The sequence below is a fragment of the Saccostrea cucullata genome, unplaced genomic scaffold (assembly GCF_032062105.1).
Source record: "Saccostrea cucullata isolate Sc308-1 unplaced genomic scaffold, CSIRO_AGI_Scuc_v1 ctg1, whole genome shotgun sequence".
NCBI classification, from domain to species: Eukaryota; Metazoa; Mollusca; class Bivalvia; order Ostreida; family Ostreidae; genus Saccostrea; species Saccostrea cuccullata.
Window position 1 is genome coordinate 400001 of NW_026920581.1, and position 24014 is coordinate 424014.

The 24014-nt window shown below is 35.0% G+C and overlaps 2 protein-coding genes across 2 annotated transcripts in view; both read right to left on the reverse strand.

The window, feature by feature from the left end:
* The window catches only part of LOC134252059 (sodium-dependent serotonin transporter-like), a 234793-nt gene that overhangs the window by 86872 nt on the left and 123907 nt on the right, over positions 1-24014 (reverse strand). The window lies entirely within an intron of this gene.
* LOC134251553 (uncharacterized) overlaps positions 1-24014 on the reverse strand; it is a 117029-nt gene that overhangs the window by 46778 nt on the left and 46237 nt on the right. The window contains exons 15-17 of the mRNA XM_062733957.1: positions 22640-22823; positions 9391-9459; positions 9188-9276 (exon numbers count right to left, since the gene is read on the reverse strand). Coding sequence (XP_062589941.1) covers positions 9188-9276; positions 9391-9459; positions 22640-22823 — 342 coding nt within the window. The remainder of the gene's footprint in view (positions 1-9187; positions 9277-9390; positions 9460-22639; positions 22824-24014) is intronic.

The following is a 24014-nucleotide window of genomic DNA, read 5'->3' on the forward strand; positions in this document are numbered from 1 at the left end:
TTGTGTTTTAAACCAGATTCCATGAAATTCAAGATTTTGAAAGAATTGCTTATCATAATTATACACTTTATAGAATTATAGAAAGTGTAATATATAGAATGCTTAAATCTTAATACCCAAAATCTGAGTAAGAAAGAGTAAATGCATTTTCACTTTATAACCAGCTAGTGTTGCACCCCACCCCTGGAACCACTGACCCTGGGGCCACACATTTCAAAATTTTGGAAATTTTATCATAAATTTTATTTCAACATAAACGGTTCATTAATACCACAGAGCAGATTTCAAAGATGTACACCCCCCCCCCTCCTTCCGATATCCCTGACCCAGAGATCATGAAATTTATCATTTTGCTAGATGCACCTTTCTTCATCATAAATATATAAACTAAGATCATTCGCCTAATACCTAGAGCAGTGGAATAGATTTTCAAAGAATTCATGCATTTTCACTATATATAATCATTAGAGCTCCACCCTAACACCAGAACCCCTGACCCAGGGGCTATGAAATTCACAGTTTTACATCCTTCCTCATCATAACTATGTACATATATATAAGGAGCAGAGAAGATGATTTTTGAGAAACAATGTATTTTCACTATATAGTCAATAAAGCCTAGCCCTTACATCACAACCCCCAACCCAGGGGCCACAAAATTCACAATTTTGGAAGAGACACTCTTGTTCATCATAACTGTATACTTAAGTCTGCTTAATACCCAGGAGCAAAGAAGAAGATTTTTAAAGAATTCATGCATTTTCACTATATAATCAATAGAGCCCCGCCCTAGAACCCCTGACCCTGGGGCCATAAAATTCACAATTTGGAGGATGCACTCTTGGTCATCATAACTATGTTCTTAGTTAGTTTATTTAATACCCAGGAGAAGAGAAGACGATTTTAAAAGAAATAATGCACTTTTACTATATGATATATAGCCCCGCCCTTACACCAAATGACCCAGAGTCCATAAAATTCAAAATTATTGAAGAGGCACTCTTGGTCATCATAACTATGTTCTTAGTTGCTTTATTTAATACCCAGGATCAGAGAAGAAGATTTTCAAAGAAATAGTGCACTTTTACTATATGATCTATATAGCCCCGCCCTAACACCAGAACTCCTGACCCAGGGGCCATGAATTTCACAATTTTGGTAGAGGACTCAATGCTGATTACAATCATGTCAACAGTTTGACTGTTTGATGTCCAGGAGTAAGGAAGAAGATTTTTAAAGATTGCATTAATTTTAGTGGTTTTGGCCCCACCCCTCAGGCCCCAGGGGGGCAGGGACCATGAAATTCACAATTTTTGTTCCCCTTTAACTATAGATGCTTTACCAAATTTGGTTGAAAAAAGAGAAGAAGTTAAAAATGTTCAAAAGGGTTGACACACGACGGGCATGACGAAAACGGATAGCAATAGGTCACCTGAGTTTACTCAGGTGACCTAAAAAGGGAAGGGGGTTGTTGGGCATGATAGGTATAGCCTATCTGCATCACCCAAATTACTCAGGTGAGCGATGTGGCCCATGGGCCTCTTGTTATTAGTTTGCTAGCTTCCTTTATTTCCTGGGTAAAACCTGTTATCTGAGAAGTCGATTCCGATTGATGAAATTCAATAAGCATGAAAGAATTTCAGTTTGAAGAAGGGATACTCATAATGGACTTTTGCGAGGAGCGCTGACTTTTTCAGTTTACAACAAGGACAATGTACGGAAGCTCTATTACGATATAAATATTGAGCTCAGCACGTAATTAAACGAAATTGACGGGCTATTTCAAAGCACATTTAAGTTGCCCTTGAAGAAAAAGACAACCACCCAACCCTCAACTCCCGACCTTCACATGTTACTGCCCTAACCACAAAAAAGCTTTTCATATCTATTATCAATTCTATACCTCCGTACATGACACAGTTTTATACTGACACGCAAAAGAAACGCAACAAGCAGTAACCTACAAATGTTTGAATTTTTCTAATTAATGATTTTCAAAAATGAATATAGTATTGCTAAACTCACTTTTCAAAACATCAGAGATTTGATAAAAATGTTAAATGATTATCTTTTAATTTTGGAAAGTAACATATGACTGTAAACCCCCCCCCTCCCTCCCAGCCATTCAATTAAAACGTGCAAGACTGCCCGAAACAACAATTGCAGCTTAATTTCTACGATACATTAGGTTAATCAGTATCGAGATCTGAGTGAAGGAATTATTCAGTAGAATAACAATTTCCTTCTCATTCGTACGAAACGACAGGTTACTACCGCCATCTTAATCCAATCGGCAATCCTCGGCTGACTCCGCTACGCTCAATTCAAACCACAATAAACTGATAAGCTGCGACTACTATAATCATTTTACAAACAGCGTGACAGTTTGCTTGATTGGACGTGCTAAAACTTTGTGTGCTGGTTATCGTTTTACTCATCGATTTGATCAATGAAATCAATACTAATTTGCATATGAAACTCGGATTACAACAATCCCCTGATAATACTGGCCAATCACATTGAAGGGTTGTTTACCAGTACGGTATTTGTAGTCACCAGCAACACGTGGTCAGTCAAAGCCCGTTTCGTTTATAAGCATGCATTATATTTGTTGTGCAGGCACGTAGCATCGTTTTTGAAAGTGGGGGGGGGGGCCAACCAGAAAAAAAATTTTTTTTACTTACCTGAAAAAGTTGACAAGCAAAAAAAAAAAAAAGAAAAAATTACGGTTCCAGAACACCAAAAAAAAATTTCGGGGGGGGGGGGGGGGGGTAGTGGCCATCTTTTTCAAAGCCAATTACTTTCAGCTCCAAAGACAATTCCTTGATATGTTGTGGTATAAAGTGGGGGGCCAACCATCCTTTCAATGAACATTTTCTATAGTAAAGATAATGTTGGGAACAAAAGGGGGGGGGCGCAGGCCCCCCGGCTGGCCCCCCCCTGTTGTGATTTGACCGGGTGGGTTTTTGAATAAGTATAAGAAAATTTAAAGAATGGAATTGGTAATACTCTGCTTCTGTTGTACTAGCTCTATCAATATCATCATTATAGGAAGTAAAACTTGCTTTGTCCGTTCACATGTAATTGTTGTTTATTCAACGCGATTGGTCAGTATTGTCAGTGGTATTGCTGTGTTCTGTGTTTCATATGCAAATTATTATTGCTTCCATTGAAATCAAACATCCAATCGATGAGTAAAAATGACAATCAGCATACAAAATTTTGGCACGCCCTATCAAGCAAACTCTCACGCTGTTAGTAAAACGATAATAGTATCTACTGAGTCAGTGAGTCATCCTAAACCGATTAATGCCGGTTTAAAATGTGTCATTTTCAATTAATAAATGTTGCAGTTTTCTTTAATTTTAGTAATGTAGGGTATGTAATGTGATAAGAGCTTCGCAAGGTAATTGAAATACTAGTACCTTCATGCGAAGCGAAAGGTGTGAGTGAATGTATTTATTGAAGTTATTACAACACATCACATGTATCAATTGAACACATGTTTATGTAGTGTATATGAAGAGTGTCGGTCTGATTGGTTAAAGTATTTATGGAATACCTGTTATACAGGTATTCTGTTAAAGCTGTCTGATTGGTTAAAGTATTTATGGAATACCTGTTATACAGGTATTCTGTTAAAGCACGCACGCTTTAGCGTATGTAAAAGTTGAATGCCATTTAAAGGCTTTTTCTCTGTGCAGTCAGATGTTTCCCCGCCCACCCAAACAAGTATCATCTATGAAATGAGAAGGCTGTGAGCTTTTCTGATCACATGCGTCCATCCCGTCTGTCTGGTGAGGGTCGGTGTAAACTTTTCACATTTTGTCTCAAGAACCGCTGGGCCAATTTTTAAAAAAAATATCTTTAAGTAAAGGGGATTCAAATGTTAACACCAGCCCTTTTATAGGGGAGATATATAGAGAAAAATTAATGGCATTTAAAAAAATCTTCTTCTCAAGAACCACTGGGCCAGGAAAGATGAAACTCATGTTCATCCTCAGGTAGTGTAGATTCAAGTTAGTTCAAATCATGACCCCCGGGGCTAGGGTGGGGCCAAAATGGCCAAAGTTTTACATAGGAATATATAGGAAAAATCTTTAAAAATCTTCTTCCAAGAACCACTGGGCCAGGAAAGATGAAACTCATGTGGAATCATTCCTCAGGTAGTGTAGATTCAAGGTTTAAAATGTGTGGGGCCAAAATTTTCAAGCTTTACATAAATATATAGGAAAAATCTTTAAAAATCTTTTTGAAGAACCACTGGGCCAGGAAAGATGAAACTCATGTGGAATATCAGGTAGTGTAGATTCAAGTTAGTTCAAATCATGACCCCCGGGGCTAGTGTGGGGCCAAAATGGCTGACCCAAGCTTTACATAGGAATATATAGGAAAAATCTTTAAAAATCTTCTCCTGAAGAACCACTGGGCCAGGAAAGATGAAACTCATGTGGAATCATCCTCAGGTAGTGTAGATTCAAGTTTGTTCAAATCATGAAGCTAGGGTGGGGCCAAAATGGCCTACCAAAGTTTTACATAGAAATATATGAAAAATCTTTAAAAATCAACTTGAACACATGTTTACAAGTTTGTTCAAATCGCTTTAGTTTTACGAATATATGAAAAATCTTTAAAAAAAGTTGAATGCCATTTAAAGGCTTTTTCTGACCCCCAGGGCTAGTGTGGGGCCAAAATGCAGTTTTACATAGGAATATATGTTTCTTCCGCCCACTGGGCCAAACAAGTATCATCTTTGTTTTTATTAATTACTATCATTCCAAGTTTTAACAGCGAATATATAGGAAAAATCTTTAAAAACTTTGCTTACCACTGGGCCAGGATCGTGGTCAAGTTTCATATGTTGATTACCAAATAATACTCGGGGCTAGGGTGGGGCGAATGGACCCAAGTTTTACATAGGGATTTCAATGAAAGCAAAATCTACTTTGCATATGAAATACAGAAACCAGCAATACCACTTACAATAGTGTAGACCAATCATATGTTTACATAGGAATATATAGGAAAAATCTTTCTTCGAGAATGCAGTAAACAATAATCACTTTTACAGGCAAAGCAAGTTTTTATCCTTATAATGATGGAATTGATCGCTATATAAAATTATATTATAATAGTTTCAAAGTACAACCTTACTTATATCATGCTTTTAGTTCTGGTCTGATATGTGCTTTTTCCTAGCCAATGGGCTCAGGTGAGCGTTGTGACCCCTGGGCCTCTTGTTATTAATTACTATCATTCCAATAACAGCGTGTCACTTTGCTTAATCGATCGTGGTCAAGTTTCATATGTTAATTACCAAATCATTTCAATGAAAGCAATAACAATATATGACTTACGTGCTTTTTCGAATGATTGTTCACGAGAATGCAGTAAACAATAATCACATGTGGACAAGCAAAGCAAGTTTTTATCCTTATAATGATGGAATTGATCGCTTTATATAAAATGATATATATATATTATAATAGTTTCAAAGTACAACCTTACTTATATCAAGCTTTTAGATATTCTCATACGTATCAAAATTAACTCCGTTTGTTCAAATCACAACAAATATGCTTTTTGGGGGACAGTAAACGGGCTTGGACTGACCACGTATTGCCGCAATTGCATCATCTCGGGATTGCGTGTTGCCGGTGACTACAAATGCCCCGCTGGAAAACAATCATTCAATACGATTGGTCAGTGTCATCGGGGTATTGTTGGATTCTGTTTTTTATATGCTAAATAATATTGATTTCATTCAATTCAAACATCCGATCGATGAATGATATGGTAATCAACTTGTAAAATTTTTATCACGGTCGATCAAGCAAAGTGACACGCTGATATTGGAATGATAGTATATTATGTTTTTGTTTGAGTTGGCAAGAAGGAAAGTTGGAAATGTACATTTTAAATCTTATTAAAATATACATTCTGCGGATCTAAGAAGTCTGATTTTTTAAATTAGATTGTGTACATTTTGTGTATAGTATTAAAACTTCACTTACGAGAGCGCCTCTGTATCTATCACATGCGTGTTGTTATTTATTTTATAAATATGTTCGTTTAATTGAGTGGAAACGAATAAGAACATAAAATATACAATACATAGGTCCCTGTTGAAATGTTAATATAGATTCATTGCATAAAAAACAAAAGTAGAGAACTTTTTAAAAGTATTAAGCATTAAAACCGAATATATGTAACAGTACGACATTTAACTCTGGACATGACATAGTCCAGACTTTTTACTATCATTTCTAATTATGATATCCAAAATATTTTTATATCACTTGGTGGGATTTCTTAGCAGTATTCCAGGGTCTCATGTTGAACTCACAAACATTTTCACTTCTAAAGATATGAAGTCCTAAAACTCAGAATCCCATGGAGGAATGGTGGGATTTTCAATCCAACTTTCCTACGTTTCTCCCATGGGAGAAAAAAATGTCAGATGGGATATTTTCTCCTATGGGATTTTTTCTCTCACAAATTTGTTCAAATGGGATAAATCCCACAGATATTGACAATGAATCATTTTCTCCAATACATTGTTATAGTTGGTATATTTCCTATTATGATGACTTTGTCATTGTCCTACTGTATGGGATATATCATATTTTCATATTTCACCATGCATGGGAGATTGTTTGATTGTCAATATCCATGGTATTTATCCCATTTAAACAAATTTGTGGGAGATCCCAATGGGAGAAAATATCCCATCTGACATTTTTTCTCCCATTGGAGAATGGTGGGATTGATTGATTTACAATGAAGCGCATTGAAGTGGTAAAATTTTCCGTTTGGATGAAAAGTTCTGAGTCATATTTTGAACGTCAATTATAACACAATGACACGCCCATATTTTTAGAAACGAGAAAGAAATATCCCATTTTCGCGACAAGCATCATGATTTACACTGAATTGGAGCTTTAAAAAAAAATTAGAAGAGGGAGTTAGAGACTCCCCGCTTCTGTAAAACACAAATTGCAACAAATATGTACATATTTTTGAACTTAACATGTCTATTGAAGTTACCACAACACATGTTTCGGTCGAACACGTGTTTACTCGGTCTTTATTTAGATCCTCAATTTGATTGGCTATTATATTTATGGAAAACATGTTCTACAGGTATTTGAAGAAACAACTTGACCATTTTATCCATTTCTAAAGAAATGGGCGTGTCATATGATGACAATAAACATTCTAAAGATAGCTCAAAACGTTCCATTCGAACGGAAAATTTTACCACTTCAATGCGCTTCATTGTATTGTATATTGTTTAACGTCCCTCTCGAGAATTTTTCACTCATATGGAGACGTCACCGTATGCCGGTGAAGGGCTTCAAATTTAGACCTATACTCGGCACTCAGGGCCATTGAGCAGTGAGGGTTCTTTATCGTGCCAGCGCCTTCCGTGACACGGGACCTACGTTTTTAAGGTCATATCCGAAAGACCGGTGACTTTCACTTCTGATGCCGAGCGCTTGGCGAAGGAACAGTCACTACCTATTTTTAAGGTTTGACGCGGCGCCGCGAACGAGAATCGAACCCGGGCCTCCCCTATCACGAAGCGAATGCTCTACCACTAGGCTACCGTGAACGGTTGAGAATGGTGGGATAGAAGGTGGGATTGAAAATCCCACCATTCTCCCATGGGATTCTGAGTTTTAGGACTCCATATCGTTAGAAGCTGAGATGTTTGTGAGCTCAACATAAGACCCTGGGATACTGCTAAGAAATCCCACCAAGTGATATAAAAAATTTTTGGATATCACAATGAGAAATGGTAGTAAAAAGTCTGGACTACGTCGTGTCCAGAGTTAATGTCGTACTGTTATGTACATGTAGGCCTAGAAATTTCCAAAAATTATAATTGTAAAGGGTAAGGATATAACCGTGATAACGACCGGTGTCTCTGCACTCTGTGATCTGTTTTGGTTTCCCCGACATATTTAAATTTCTACGTCAGCGTGAGTTTTTAGTAGAGAGCTCTTTACACTACTGGTTACCTGTCTGTATATCAAGAACAAGGTTAGCTTTTTTAAAAAAGCTGAGAGTCAGCCACTGGAATACAGAAAGTTTCTTTCTTGTTTTGTAATGGTTTATGATTTGATCTATCCATCATGTTGTGTTTCTTAAATATAATAAATGCCATTGTAAGAAAAGTTAAATTCTTGTAATCGTTTTCTTATTTGTAACATAATGCTGTATATAATAAATGATAAAGCATAGAATATTTTTTTAATTCTGCATCGTGATCATTACAATGATCTCCAATAGATTCTCTTCGGCGCAGACATCAGAGAAAGTTCATCTTATACCGGTAAATAAACAAAAGCTACCGTGGTAACTAAGATCACGTTAAATTCTATAAAAATGATATAGATTTTGATGAATAAAAGGAAAGTAGACTTTGTGTTAGATTGTTTTTAAAAATTATTAAATAACAGTTTTCATTTGTGCATTTCGAGGCAATGCATGATGTGGAGGGGGGGGGGGGGGGGGTGAGGGGGCATAGTGCATGCATATTTAATTCCATTTCTAAGTTTGAGCATCCATTTTAGTGTTATTAGGAAAGAAAAGAATTGCTTCCAAAAAGTAATGAACGCCAGGGAAAACAATTTAAAATGGAAATTCAAAATATGTTTGTACATGCAGTACGTATACATGCAGCAGGCATCCAGAGGAATTATTCAATACACAATTTAAATCTTCGGCTTGCAATGGCGATTGAGGGAATAAATGTACTTATCTTCTATTAGAAGCAATGAAATATTTTCATAGTATCATTTAAAAACTGAAAATATCCCAGAAGATGAACAGTCTGTGTCATTAATTTTCGTCGAGAACGACGAAGAACAATGCAGTCTATAAATAGATCGAGGTCGTAAATGTGCGTGAAGAAGCACGCCATCTGGTTGCGGAAAATTGTGCAAATCTTTTTCCCAGAATTCCGATTAACGCAAGCGCACTTGCAGTGTCATCCTAACGTAACTAACGTTAATCAGAGAGATGGGAATTATTTAATCATATAATAAATATGATTATTTTACCTTAAAGTATGGTGTTGCCTTTCTTTTGCGTGTCGATATATATAGCCAAGTAAATCGTCAACTTTAAAAGTCAGAGCTTCTCGCAAAATTCTATTACTGAAGAAATGATTTGGACTGACCTCGTGCCTCCCGCAGACAACTACTGTTGAGCAGTCACGTGGTCTCACAACACCATCGCAGGACAGACAAATTTGACCTCCATGTAGACCTATTGAATTGCGTTTGAAATGTATACCTTTAATATTTTTTGTTTATTTTTTAATACTGTAATAGTGATCTTTTCAGTACTGTAAAATTCTTACAATATTTTTCGATATATTACCTTGACATACTCCGATGAAAACAAGAAAGAAAAATGAGAAGAACTCCATAACCTTAGGCATGGTCGGACCTGTATGTGATAAGAATTTATCTTAAGCTGAATTTCACTTCACAGCGTGTATCGTCAACGTATGCCGACGCATGAAAAAGACAAAACCTGCTGGTGTACGTTTAATGTCATAGGGATACGTTTCAGACAAGTGTTACATGAAAAGTTTAGATCTAAAGTATAAACTTATCTATAGATAGTTATAAATAAGTTTAAAGTTTAGATTTAAACTTTTAATGTAACACAAGTTTCGCGCTCGATAAATACTTCGGTACAAATTATTACTGTAAACTGAATTCGCTCCAAATTTTGTTTAAAGTTGCATAATAAGTCAAAATCAAGTGTCTCTTTTAAGGATGACGTTACTTTAGTTTTAGAAGACATTAACAAAATTTTATAAAGTACAAAATGTTAAATAAAAAATTGTACTAAACGGAGTAAATGGAGAAAACAACCAAGTTCTAACTCAATACTAATTTTTCAATTTAATATTTTATGGTTTGAAGAAAATATTCAAGAACAAAATCAATACAAATATACCGGTATTGTGATGCAGAGGAAATTCGGTCTAAATTTTAATTTTCATTTTTGCCACAAAAGAACCACGTACGCTTACTCCTGATTCCCACCTACATATAATAAATTGCTTTTAATTTCCACTCCTTCGATTAGGGGGGTAGAAAAATCTGCTTCATTAAATCAGGCTTTAAAACATAAAATACTTCAAAATGCTTACTGTATTTATTAAATATCCATTTTATTTGTCAAATTATTGTGTTTTATTGAATAAAAATAGATAATATTCAATTTTTGGAACAATATTTGATAACATAAAAAATGCGCCAGACTGGTTTTTTTTTAGAAGTTCTCGGCCACCATAAGTCACACTCAAGCAGAATAAAAGTATAAAAGATGTGAGAACTTTTACAAAGAAAACATTTCATAATGGCTGACAAGTGTGTACTTTGTAATAACAATACTAAAAAGACGCAAAAGGCGTACAAAGGACGCAGATATGTAAATGGGAAGGGTTTTTTGTGGTTGAAAAATGAACTTGGGGTTTAGGGGTATAAGCTGCACCAAAACTAGTGTTGTATGCATGAAATGCATATCGAGTACAAGAAGACAAATCGAAACAGCCAAGTTATGGCAGACCAGAACAGACATACTTCTGAGGACGCTGGAAGCTTTTCTTTAAATAAAGTCACCGTATTAGAGGGGTTTACCTCCCTTGGAAATCAGCACACACGTTGTGTTGTTTGCCGCCGTCCTGTTCAAAAGGGTTGTCAAACAATTACAAGATCATTACAGATAGATTTCCTTCTTATGTACAAGACATATGCACCCAAAGGTGTACGATTGTGCAAAGAGCATATTGTGAATTCAAAACTTAAAAACGGTGTTGTTTTATTTACAAACAAACAGACACTTGCTATAGGGCAAAGTAATGAGGAGGAAATAATAAAATTGTTAATTGAAATAATAAATGCAGGTAAGTCTCATTTATCGGCAGAACTTCTCACTGATGAAGAGTGCAAGGTATGGACGGGCTGGAGTTGTGAGCAGATAAACTGTATGATAGCTTTTGTAACATGTCGTAACACTTCTGTGCGTTCTAAACTCTTGGCAGTATTGTTGTTTTGGGTTTTTATGGTGATGAGACATTGGTCACTGCATGGGACGGTATTTATTATCATATGCAAAAAAATTCTCAGTATGACTTCTCAAGAAAAACTTATTCTGTTCACAAACATCGCCCTTTGTTAAAATCCATGTCCATTGTATTGCCTGGTGGTTAATTTTAGAGACACTTGGTCCATACCAAAGTGATGGAAAGCACAATGACGCTGCGCTCACACGTCATAACATTGATACTGATAAAGAGCCAACTGAATTATTACAGGCTGGGAATGTCTGTGTAGTTGATAGGGGTTTCAGAGATGTCTTGGACGTCGTTAAGCAATTGGGATATGAATGCAAGGTGCCTGCTTTCCTCGAAAAAGGTAGAAACCAACATTCGATAGGGGAAGCAAATGAATCGAGGCTAGTGACTAAGGTCATGTGGGTTGTGGAAGCTTATCATGAACGAATGAAAAAGTGGAAATTTTTTATTGCCTTTTATTCAAATCATCGGCAAAGTCAATAGTACATTATCTGCTGCTATTAACGCGTTTCGTCCCCCACTTTGTACCAGTTCTGCAGAGGATCGAAAACTCGCCAATGACATGGTAAGGAAGAGTCAGGAAAAGCAAAATGTCTTATTTGAAAGTGTTGAAGATGGTTCACTCTCCAGCAAGGGTAGGTGGCGACCCCTGCGAGATTCAGATGCTGCTCCTGATTTCCCCATTCTCAACCAGTCTGCACTTAGAGCGCTTACTTTTGGAGTTCATCAGTTGAGACAGGCTGCCAGTTACACCCAAGAGCATTTAGACGAAGAGGGCGACTACGACATTGACGTTCGCCATGAAGCCGATGACATTCTTCGTATACAATCAAGACATATTTCGTCAATGAAATATTTCCTCTGGATTCAATATTCCCTGATTAACAATGAAGATCCAATAACCTCGTGGTATTGTTAAATAAATGTAAAGCAGGGATGCGCACAGTCGGTTGTTGTGCTTATGTAGCATCTGTGCTTTGGTATTTGGGTCATGATAGACATATACATGTAGACAACCCTCAGCCTAATGCCTAGGTCACATTTCCCGGCCGGTGGCAGTAGACCGGTTGTAATCGGTGGTAATCCGTGGTGTGAGCGATGCCTAAACATCGGTCCAAATCGGACTAGTAGTCCTTAAAGTATAAGTCACATTATCCAGTGATGGCTATACGATGGGCAACCAATGCGATTTTTAATAAAAATGGCGTGGTTGCCGGCCGGACTTACAAGGGCCCAGCTATGCATTGCTAATCATAAAACGATGTTCAAGGATAATTGGCCGATGTATATTACATCGCTAATACATTTGTGACCATCGTTCGTACATCGGTCGACTACGGTCTAATGTTTGATAGAACATCGACCGATGATCGGCCGTTGTCTGCTGCCCACCACTCAACCTACCAATGACCTCAGATTCAACGGATATTGGACGATGCTCGGCCATACATCGACCGTTCCTTGAAAGAATTGTTAAAGATGGGTTGCCGATGAGGAGCGATGTGAGGCATCGTTAGAGACATCGCTGAATTTTAACTACGAATTATTTCCTACCGATGACCCTAACGATTCACAAAATTGCCTCAGACACCGTCCGATCACTAGTGGCGTCCGGCCGGCAACCACGCCATTTTCATCAAAAAACGCATCGGTCTCTCATCGTATACCCCTTCGCTGGATAATGTGACTTATACTTAAACAAAAATTAAGAACTTTGGTAAAAGATGTTAATAAAGCGAAATAGGCATTTCGGGTAGTGCGGATTACTGTTTCTATTTTTTAAGTTCTTTTATCGTATTGAAAAAAAAAAATTAAAAACATTAAATTAAAAAAACACAAAATACTTACCAAAGAAAGAAAGAACAGAAAGACATGAAGAGAGAAAAGAGTTTTATACGATTTACCAAAAAAAAAATCTGACTTAAGAAAGTAAAAAAGCTAAATAATTGACTATGCGGCTAAAGCAGCATATCTTGTTCACGCTCTCTCTCTCTCTCTCTTTAACTGAAGCTATGAAAAATTTAGAGTTCTTTTCATTCAGATTTTTGTAATATAAGATTAAAAATTGAATTTTAACCTAGCGACCTAGAGGCACGGTGCGCACAGAGCTCACTAAATGATACCCCCGCCTCCCATATGATTACAATGGCAAAGGCCAAGTAGTTTTGCTTTGGGAGACGCGAAAAAATGTGTCAGATCAGAAAGTAAAATAGGAAGTGCATAATGGCATTATGTAATAAAGAATCTTTCAAAGTGTCATTGAATTTTATTCTGTGTATTAGGAGGAATTTGGATAAGGTATCCTTCTATAATATAGAAAAAGTGGCAGTGTCAATTAATCATCACAGTTTAAAAGGTACAAAGTATATATGTAGATGTATTAGGTAAACTATTGTAAGTTACATGTATTAGTGAAAATATTGGCAATAGAAAAAAGAAATCAATATTTGTATCATAGATGAGATTTAGAAGAGTAAATTATAAATGTTCTTCTTAATTAAACTCTGTTAAGACAAGTCAGTGAATTGCGTGACATAAATTCCTCGGAAAAGCATCTCTCTTCAGGGGGATATTTCACCATTAAAATCATTCCAAGGGAAAATTACCTCGGTGCTTTCAAAGGGCACAGTCGGTTGTTGGCCATTTACCCTAAAAATTAAAAAAAGTTATATTTTGATATATATATTGTTTGTTTTATTTTATTGAGATACTTGCAGAATTTTCTTTAAGTCGGGTAAATCAATGACAAACATTAACTCTTAAATAATAATATTAATAATAACTAGAGCAAAGCTCGTTGCAAAACAACGAGTGGGTCTTCCTTCTTAGCAATAAGCAGAAAGTGAAATGTTCAAATGTCAACTTTGCTACCATTCTTTATTTCTTTGACTCAAACAGCAAAAATCCTTTCTTAAAGTCTGATTCTGGAGTGAGCACAAGGATAAATAATCCAATAGTAATCACTCCAACACCATTGAAACTGTACCTACAAAATTTATACAACCTCATATTTTGACTTTGATTTGTAGGCATATACTAGTATTACCTATGATGCAATCATATTAGTGAAGTGTTTTATGCTACGAATATATCAGTGTTTAAAAATTCATTTAAAAACATTTACACAGTATAATTAGATAGTATTATAATAGTAAGTAATCCCAATGTGCTACTGAAGAACTATCTCCATTTTTTGTCAGGTCAGAAAAAAGACCAATACTTTTACAAGAAATACAAAGGAATGTGTTGTGCATGTCTCTAATTTGCAGACCTCCACTGGCAAATGGTGGTATCTCAATAAGAGTGTAGTTAAGTTCTCTGAACAGGACATTCAACAAAGAGATTTCTTTCTAAAAGCACTGCCCTTCATATGAACAAATTTTATTCCCCTACACTAAAGAATGCTCTGTGCCAAGTTTAACTTAAATTGTCCTGTGGTTCTGAGAAGAACATGAAATTCTGATGAATTTAATTCAAAGATGATAATGGGTGACTTTTATTTTTTTTTTAAAAATTACTACAGCATTAGCTCATATGAGTTAAACTGTATACAGATTTAGTGCTTTGTTGACTTTGAAATATGATTGGACATCTCTTTGATCTTATGTTTGAAACAACATGTACATGTCCTTTGTGCTGAAAAATGCACATATGTTAATGGTGTAGTTGTTTATGCAAAGATAGTAACTTTCCTTCAATAATACTGTAAAAATACACATATTTTATCTTAAATATTGCTGCTGAAGACAGAGCTTTATCATCTTAAACATTAGCATTGGTATGCCTTCCCTTAGAAACAGAAGACCTTAATACAGATGTAAACATGCAAGATCTGACACATTTAAAAATAACATTTATTCCAAACTAAACATACTAGATTCTGTAACAAAATCTATTTCTCTTGAAAAACTGAAAGCAGTTGATATGTTCATATTTGTCAAATTGTGGATTTATGTCTTTTTCTCAAATCAAAATTCGAATATGCTATATTTAAAGTCATCTTCTTAAACTGACTGTTTCACATGACAGCTTCAATTTCATTACGCTGTTTATACTTTGTCATCTCATCTCCCAACAGATGCTCTTCTGGCAAATCATGATCATGGTTGGCAGCAAATTTCAGTACTCAGATGACAGTCACAGTCACACCTATCAAAAAGAAATTGAAATTTTTCATTGATTTTTTTTAAAAGTGCAACTTATAAGATAAGATAAACCATCAAACTGAGTTCAAAGATACTATCACATTTTCTGCATGTGTATTATTTGTAAAACTACTCTATAATAATTTAAGAATATAGGTTTACAAGCAGTCATTTGAGGATGTTTTAAAATAACACATTAGATTTTCATGATTTCAAACAAAGGAAATGTACATTACTTGTTCAATGTTCATATAAATTATTAGGAATGGTAATGGTTAACAGTTGTTAAATGATTAATCAGTCAGAAAGATGGTATTTGGTTATGATTTTTATGTGTCAAGATAAATCTATTTGTAAAGGTGTTACATTAGGCACAGTGTGCTAATGAAGTAACAAAAGTCACAAAACACTATCTCATAAGGAACGTTGAGCTAACGCAAAGTAAAAATGCGGCTCTAGCTCCTTTCTATCACCATGCTATACAAAGTTTATGACAACATGCATATGCTAGCTGGTTTAATACACTTGCACGCTAGCATGAAGTAAAAATGCACAATGCTTATGACAATCGGCTAGTGTGTTTATGACGACACGGTTTCAAAAATGTTTCAGCAGGCTGTTTACACCACACCGTCAAGCTTACACATAATAGACTGTGTAAAGTTTTGTTACCATGGAAGCATGTTTTGTGTCAGCACAGCTGCATGTTGTTTTAAGTTGCCTTAGCCTGACAGTGTTGAGAACACTGTGTTGGCACATTGTTCCTAACACACTGTTACACTTTACAAATCGCCTTATCAGGACACAATAATTTTCATAATCGACTAGCCATGCATGATTTTTGTAAAAGTACATGGGGTACCAGGTGCAGATCTGTAGTTCTCCGAAATATTATTTGACAGACCGGAGAGCTACAGTGCCACCCATTGAAAAAACTGTATATTTATTGCGCACATAAAGTTGCGCTTGTGTACATGGTGTATGAATTAATTCTCCCAAATTCTTACCTCAATTGCAAGAAAATTAGATTTCAAAATTTTCCGTACAATTCTATCAAGTACTTTTGTAGTTGAAATCTACACGAAGCTTGTTGGGCCGAGTTATCTTACAAACAAAAATGACAGTATAATCTGTATAAACAAACAAAATTTTCAATGATCTCGATTTCAGGGACACTTGTTGTGGAAACTGTGAAAGATTATGTTAGGAATACACGGTTAGTAATATTTTGAGATTATAGTTTTAAAAACATGGAGGAATAAATCAATAAACAGCACACTTTTTTGTGTGCAATAAATATACAGTTTTTTCAAAGGGTGGCAACTTAGCTCTCCGGTCTATCAACATATTTTTTGGAAAGCTACAATTCTGCAGCTAATGGGGTACATGTAAATCATTTTTTCATTTAGTTTTCCAAATGTTTTAAAAAGATAGGGAATGAAAATCAATTTTCTATAAGTATAAGCTTCAATTCATTATAAGTATTTGCTTAAGCATTTTTCCTATATGACAGGGTTATTGAACTTATATTGGTGAATATTGGCACGACTTGGCTGTTCAAATGCACGATATCACAAGTGCGTTATATTAATTAACTCTATGTACGCGTCGCGGTCACTAATTTTCCTCGGAAATTTGTAAATGTAAGGCATACAGTGGCTGTCTAAAAAATCTGCATAATTTTCTACCCACAGATGAAACAGAAATTGAGATTCCGTGGAATTATGATCCCATGGGAAAAAGTACATCTATAGTAATTTATGATAATTATTTCAACTAGAAAAACTCAAATAAATGATTTTTTAAATAGCGTTATTCAAATTAACGTCTGTCCTGTAAGCGTTCAATATAACATCATTCTGATGACTCAATTGAGTGATATGATTTGCTTATTTAGGTTTTAATGGATCTAATATGCACTAAATTTTTAGTAAATAATGTCATTTTGAGTGAAAAATAAACACACCTTATGTAAATCCACTTAATTTCGTTAATTTAGCTCTGAGGATTTGACTAGACAACTTTTTTTGTTTACAACGAGGCGTTCGATATTGAACGCTCGTATTCGGAATGTTTCGGGCATACTTATATAAGCTATACAGAGTCAGCGTTCAATAAAATGTCAACATATTAAACGCTAAAATTCTCTTTTTTGGTTGTATTTTATTAGAGACTAATTATTAGCTATTAGACTAATTATTAGCTATATATTAAATAAAACCCAAATACATTATTGTCTGTTATGGTAGCCTAGTGGTTGGGCTTTAGCTTTGGAAAATCATGAAGCTGGGCTTGATTTTAATTCACTGCATCAAATTTAAGACCAAAACATTTACGCAGTAATGTTCCTTAACAATGCACCCGGCATATAAAGTGAATGAGACCTTAAAAACCTCACAGTACATGTTTACTTAGGACAATGACCCTGAGTTCTAAGTAAAGGTCTAAATTGATGCTTTTCAACAGTATATATTAACATGATTAACATCTCTAAATATGTGAATGAGTGAAATTCTCAAATAATTATTATCAATCAAAGTATCAGTAAGAATCTGAACCTTACGTCGCAGGTTCCAATCCCATTGCTAAATGCTCTGATGAGACTGTATAAACCAAGATTCTGTGTCACAGTAGGTGTTGGCACAAAAAGGATCCCATACTTCTCAAAGGCAATAAGTGCTGAGTACAAGTCTATATTTGCAGCTAATGCTATTCCAAGTGGTGGCACCATAAAATAACTGAAAAATGTTTGATAGGCCAATGAACAAACAAACCATTCCTGCAGTCTTATCATTCAAAAAAGCAAACTTTCTATTATTACAATTTTTTTTAAAAACAAATTTCTTTTGCAATTTAACTGAGCAATATTTGTCCTTTTTTTGTCAATAAGTATGATATTAATTAAGACTTTTTGAGAACATCTATTTATAGCGAGTTCATACAGCAGCACAAATCCCTGCTCATAATGCGAGCTCTTATGATAACACCCTGGCAAAAGAAGATTGTGACTTGCACATTGATCCATACAATTTTTCCGCAGTTAACTTTGGACCCACAGTGCTTTGCTTTTTTAACATGTTTACAATGAAGCGCATTGAAGTGGTAAAATTTTCTGTTTGGATGGAACGTTTTGAGTTATCTTTAGACACGCCCATTTCTTTAAAAAAGAAAAATCGGTCAAATATTCAATCTAATACTTGTAGAACAGGTTTTTCATAAATATAACATCCAATGAAATTGACCGTCTACATAAACACCCAGTAAGCACGTGTTCGAATGATACATGTGCTATGCTAACTCGAATAAACATGATGAATTCATAATTATGTGCAAATTCGTTGCAATACGTGTTTTACATAAGCGGGAACTCTCAATATAGCTCTTTCTTTTTTAAAAATCTTCATTTCAGTATAACTCATGTTGCTTGTCGCGGAAAGTGTTGTGTCCTAAAACATTACGACGAATAATCCTTTCTCGTTTCTAAAGAAATGGGCGTGTCGTTATGTTATAATTGACGTTCAAAACATGACTCAGAACGTTTATCCAAATGGAAAATTTTACCACTTCAGTGCGCTTCATAAGTTACATTCTTGTAAGAATTAATTACCAAAATATACCAAAATATAAACTCACCTTATTTTAATGGATAAATTGAGATAAATAGTGAATAAAAACATTGCTCTGACATTAAAATCAGCACTCATATTCAACCTTTAGACTGGTTATGTAATAAGACATCTTCGCTAGCCAAGGGTTTCTGATACGCTACTCTCCTCATAAACCCTTGGCCTACGGTGTTCATAGAAATCGAGATTTTTTTCCAGAGTTCTGATTGGATTTCAGTAGACCCAGGTCGATCAATCAGCAATTGTTTTTTGTAAATGACGATATTTGCGTTCGGGATACATCTTCACTCTTTAATCTCGGAAATGAAAAACGCAAGAAAACAACATAGACTGGCCTGCCTGTCTGATATCCGATATTTTCCTGCGTACGGTAAAGACAGGCAATACCAGTCTAGAAAACAACGATCCGTAAGATAACATTCAGTTCTATGAATAGCCATGGTGTCATCCAATATCTTCTAAATATGTGATTAAGAATCTATATTGAAGCTTCAGATTTGTTCTATAAATAATGAATAAACAAAACTCAATTATTGCTTCTTAATTATTCTTGAAAAAACTTTGATTTAATTTTTTTTAACACGTGTCTTTATTTCTGGCGATGATGCAATCTGTGTGTACCTGATAGATTTGAGATCACGTGACGGAAAACAATCCCGTCTTTTGACTTCACCGTATGCCAAGGGTTTATGAGGAGAGGAGCCTATCAGAAACCCTTGGCTAGCGAAGATGGTAATAAGAGTGCAACGATGAACCGTTTGACGGTATACCGCACGGTTTATTTTTCCACGGTTCGGTTCACGATACCTCAAACTGTTATCACAGTTCGGTTCAATTGGTCCGTAATTATCCAAATTGTCCGTTTTGGTTCCTCATTTACAATTTTAAAATGCATGAAACATGAAGTCAATGAAACTGCAGACATGGAAATTAAACCTGTTTCCAGCCTCATATTTAAAGGGTCGAATGATGTTATCACTTTCCCAGTGTTAATTTAATAAACATTTGATAAAACTTTTGAGTTTGATTAAAAATAGGAGTGGGCCTAATATAGATCCCTGGGGCACCCCTGCTGTGATAGGTAAGATATCGGAAGAATATGCACCAACTGTAACACTTTGAGTTCTTTCATTTAAATATGACTGAAACCATTTAACTGTAAGTGAGTCAAAGTTATAGTGCCTCAATTTCTCAATTAAGATATCATGGCTGACTAAATCGAATGCCCTACTGAAATCTAGAAATGCTATGCCAGTGAGATTTCCTTAAGTGCTATTTTCCGACTAAGAAGATGAACGTTCAAAGAATCTCAAATCTGTCTGACAGGTATTGTTATTAGAAATGTAATATCAACGTCAAAACATTTTGACATGTTATGTCAAAATCATACTTGAATATCTTAGCAAAATAATGACAACGATAATCCTTTCATTTATTTTAAAAATAATATTATTCTAATCGGTTTTGATGTATCAGATATCTAAGTAAATTTTAGTCATATGCATTTACTATAATTTGAATGTGTATTATAATTTTCTTTTAAAAACTGTTTGAGTCTCTAGCTGAATCAGCTTTCATGATTGTTTCCGTATAATAAAACAGCTATGAAATGATGTAAGTTTGAGAGAAATTGCGAATTTATATTCCCCTTGGCATGTAGGAAACTATTCGCCATCTCAGGAAAGTTTTTTCCCTCGAGGAACCATAAATTTGCCATTTACCCTCATGCCTTCAATAATTGTATTTGAACTCGCAAAATGTAATAATCTGTTTATTTTAGATTGGGTTGTTAATGCATTATATAAAAATCCATAAAGTATAACGGTGCCACCTTTTCTTCTTACAGCATCCCATGATTCTAAATAGTTTTGAGTAGTCCCATATTAACAAGTGTCATTTCCCATTGGCCGCCATATTGGGGTCAACATGCCCATATATTCTTTAAATTTTCAACCAAATTAAACTTATTCTAGACTAATGACAATTTCGGGGTAGGAGGCATTGTTTTTCTGAAAAAGAAACAATTGTTGGAGCTTAATTTAATACATGTTTATTCCATATAAAGATTTTCCTCAAAATTTTTCTGCAACATCACCTTAAATTTGGTAAGACAAAGAGGAAAATTTACCTGGTTTAGCATCAAGATGGCGGCCAAGAAAAATAACTCTGAAAGAAAATACGTCATATAAAGACTATCTATACACTGTAGGTATGATTTCGAAAGCAGCTTGGTATTAAGGCCTTGATTGTCAAGAAAAGCAAACTGGTTTATAATTGATTATTTTAATCACTTTATTTCCATGATCCCTATGAAACATTTTACAAGACAAAAAATAAGTACAATCTCATCGCATTTAAAACAATACTAATAACATTATTTCCTAAAAAATATTCTTAAAAATAACAAATATAAATGATACATATCAAAACAGATAAAAATGTGCCATCATTCATGTCTCATGAAAAAAAAAGTTTATCTATGAGGTATTTGTGTCAGAGTTCACCGGATGTTTATTTACAATGCGTAGATGTTAGCACTCTTACATAATATTGTAAGTAAAGAACGGGACTTCACAGATGATGAGATTGGTATATGGTTATTTGTTTATTACCGTCATCCTTAGAGGACGATATACAGAGATGAAATATTTTACAAGTTTTGGATTACTAACTTCCTCTCTTTTTGTGATGGATAGAAATTGCATGATGTGAAATTTTTTAATCACCTTATTGCTTGAAATGCTGTTCTAGAAAAAAGGAAATAATTTTCTGATGATCTTATTTTCGTACGACTTAAGACTCTTCATTTCAATCGTAAAATAAGAAAAAAAGAAGTAAAAAATAAAGGAATGAAGGAAAATGGTAGAATATTATTCTTAATTACACGGTTATTGTTTGTATTCTTTTCACTTTCTCTCGGCAGCATAGTCGGAGAAAGCCGAGCGTTTGATGCACACTCGGAGCTCCTTGGTTGGCAAGTTCCTGACTAACCTTGGTTTCATGGAGTGAGGCGGAGTCGGGGATTGTCAATTTGTCGTGCACATGGAAGGGCTAATGTGAGTAAAAAGCTAATGAAAAAAATATAAAGCCAAAAAATGCTGAAGAATAATACGGCCTGATAGGTATAGTCAGTTATCTGTTTAAGTTTGTTGCTAAAGACGGCACACTTTTTGTTTAAATCACACGGACACCCATTGAAGAACGGAGACTTCAATGAGTAGTAGTTAGCACATATCTTAAAAACATAATTGAAATTTTTTATCAATAATTTATTAAATTAAATAAAGGAAGCAAATGTGTAAAAGCAATATGTATTGACAATAACATTTGGAAAAATATTACTGTTTTTGGAACTTTTAGAAAAGATTTTAAAAAAACTTTTTGTCAGAGCGGAGGATTGTTACGTCTTGTACGCTTCCATTCTTTCAATTGCAAAATAATAGAATTTCTAAAACGTGTATAATGACTTCTATTCAGTAATCTGCATACCAGATGTTTAATGTAACACCTTTGTGCATTTTTTTATGTTTATAGAATGATAATGTTGATTTTGTTTCGAAATGCAATACAAGTTATGAAAAAAGGAATAATTTCTTATCATATAATTTTATCCGGCGTTACAATTTACTGTAAATACAATGCAACTTCGTTCATGACGTTGAAAGTGATTTATGGTGTTTTGCAATGATAGGAAACGTGTTTATTTATACACTATAAATATATTCATATTCTAATTTTTTTTTTCCTGTCTTCATTTTATATTATTTACAAATTATGAACGTCACCATTCACTTTATATGAACTTTTCAGAGAAATTGCGCTCTCTGCTGTGGCTGAGTTGGACAGATTGTTTACGTCTACTGCAACAGTGTATGTATCTTTGTTACAAGTTCTTCCAACCACGACTAGGTGATCAGCTATCGCAGATGGCCTAACGAGTCGAAGAATTTTCTACAAAAAAGGGAAAAAGATATTTCAGTTATTCAATAAATTAAAATTCCTCTAACAGTAACAGGTGGCCACATTGGTCTTGGAATAATCAGTGAGAGGTTGGCCAACCGGACAGTGTGATATTGGACGGGTATGTTATTTTTTTACGTCACAATGACATCCGTTAATCCTCAGTTTAGGTGGGATCAGTTGATAGACTTCATCATGTATACGCCCGTGGGGATCCGGGTTAGAATAGGTCCTCAGTACCCCCTTGCTTGTCGTAAAAGGCGACTAAATGGGGCGGTCCTTCGGATGAGATCGTATAAACCGAGGCCCCGTGTCACAGCAGGTGTGGCACGATAAAGATCCCTCCCTGCTCAAAGGCCGTAAGTGCCGAGCATAGGCCTAAATTTGCAGCCCTTCACCGGCAATGGTGACGTCTCCATATCAGTGAAATATTCTGGAGAGGGACGTTAAACAGTATACAATCAATCAATCAATCATATATACCAGTGACTGGCTTGAAATTTATACTTTGGCTTGGCTCATTTGGCCATTTAGCAGTGAGGGATTTTTATCGTCTCAACGTCTGTTGTGACACGGGGCCTCGGTTTCAATCTTTGTACGCATCAAAATTGGATGAAAATTGACTTTCATCGATTTTGTTGAAACTTGGTGAAATAATTACATTATAAGCACATTTTATAAAAACATATTGGCATTGATCCATCGGTCTCGTTTCCATGGCAACAGGTTACCTTTTTTCGCATATAGGTGGAAAATACCTTTAAATTAATTTTTTTAAACCAAATTAAATTAATATTGGTAGTTATAATTTATTTTTCTTTGAAATAATTTGTACTTTGTTTTTTTCTCTCTGAAAGGAAGTCTAGGGGTCTGGGACTTGCCGAAAAATACTGTCATGTACCAAATAATGTAAAAAAAATTGTTTTAAATAGGGGGATGACAATGTGCACAAAAAACAAAGCAGGACCTGGTGGAATATTTTGATGTTCTGAATTCTATCCTAAACAATTATGAGAAACAAAATAGAAAAAAAATTAGAGTTGTATTATTTATTTTTAGATATTAAAAAATATTGATTGTAAAGTTTGTAAAATCTCTAAATTTACACTTAGGCCTATTTTTGTTTATTATTTCCCCTTTCCGAAATCTTTTGCTAAAATCAAAGAATGTGAAAGTAGGAGC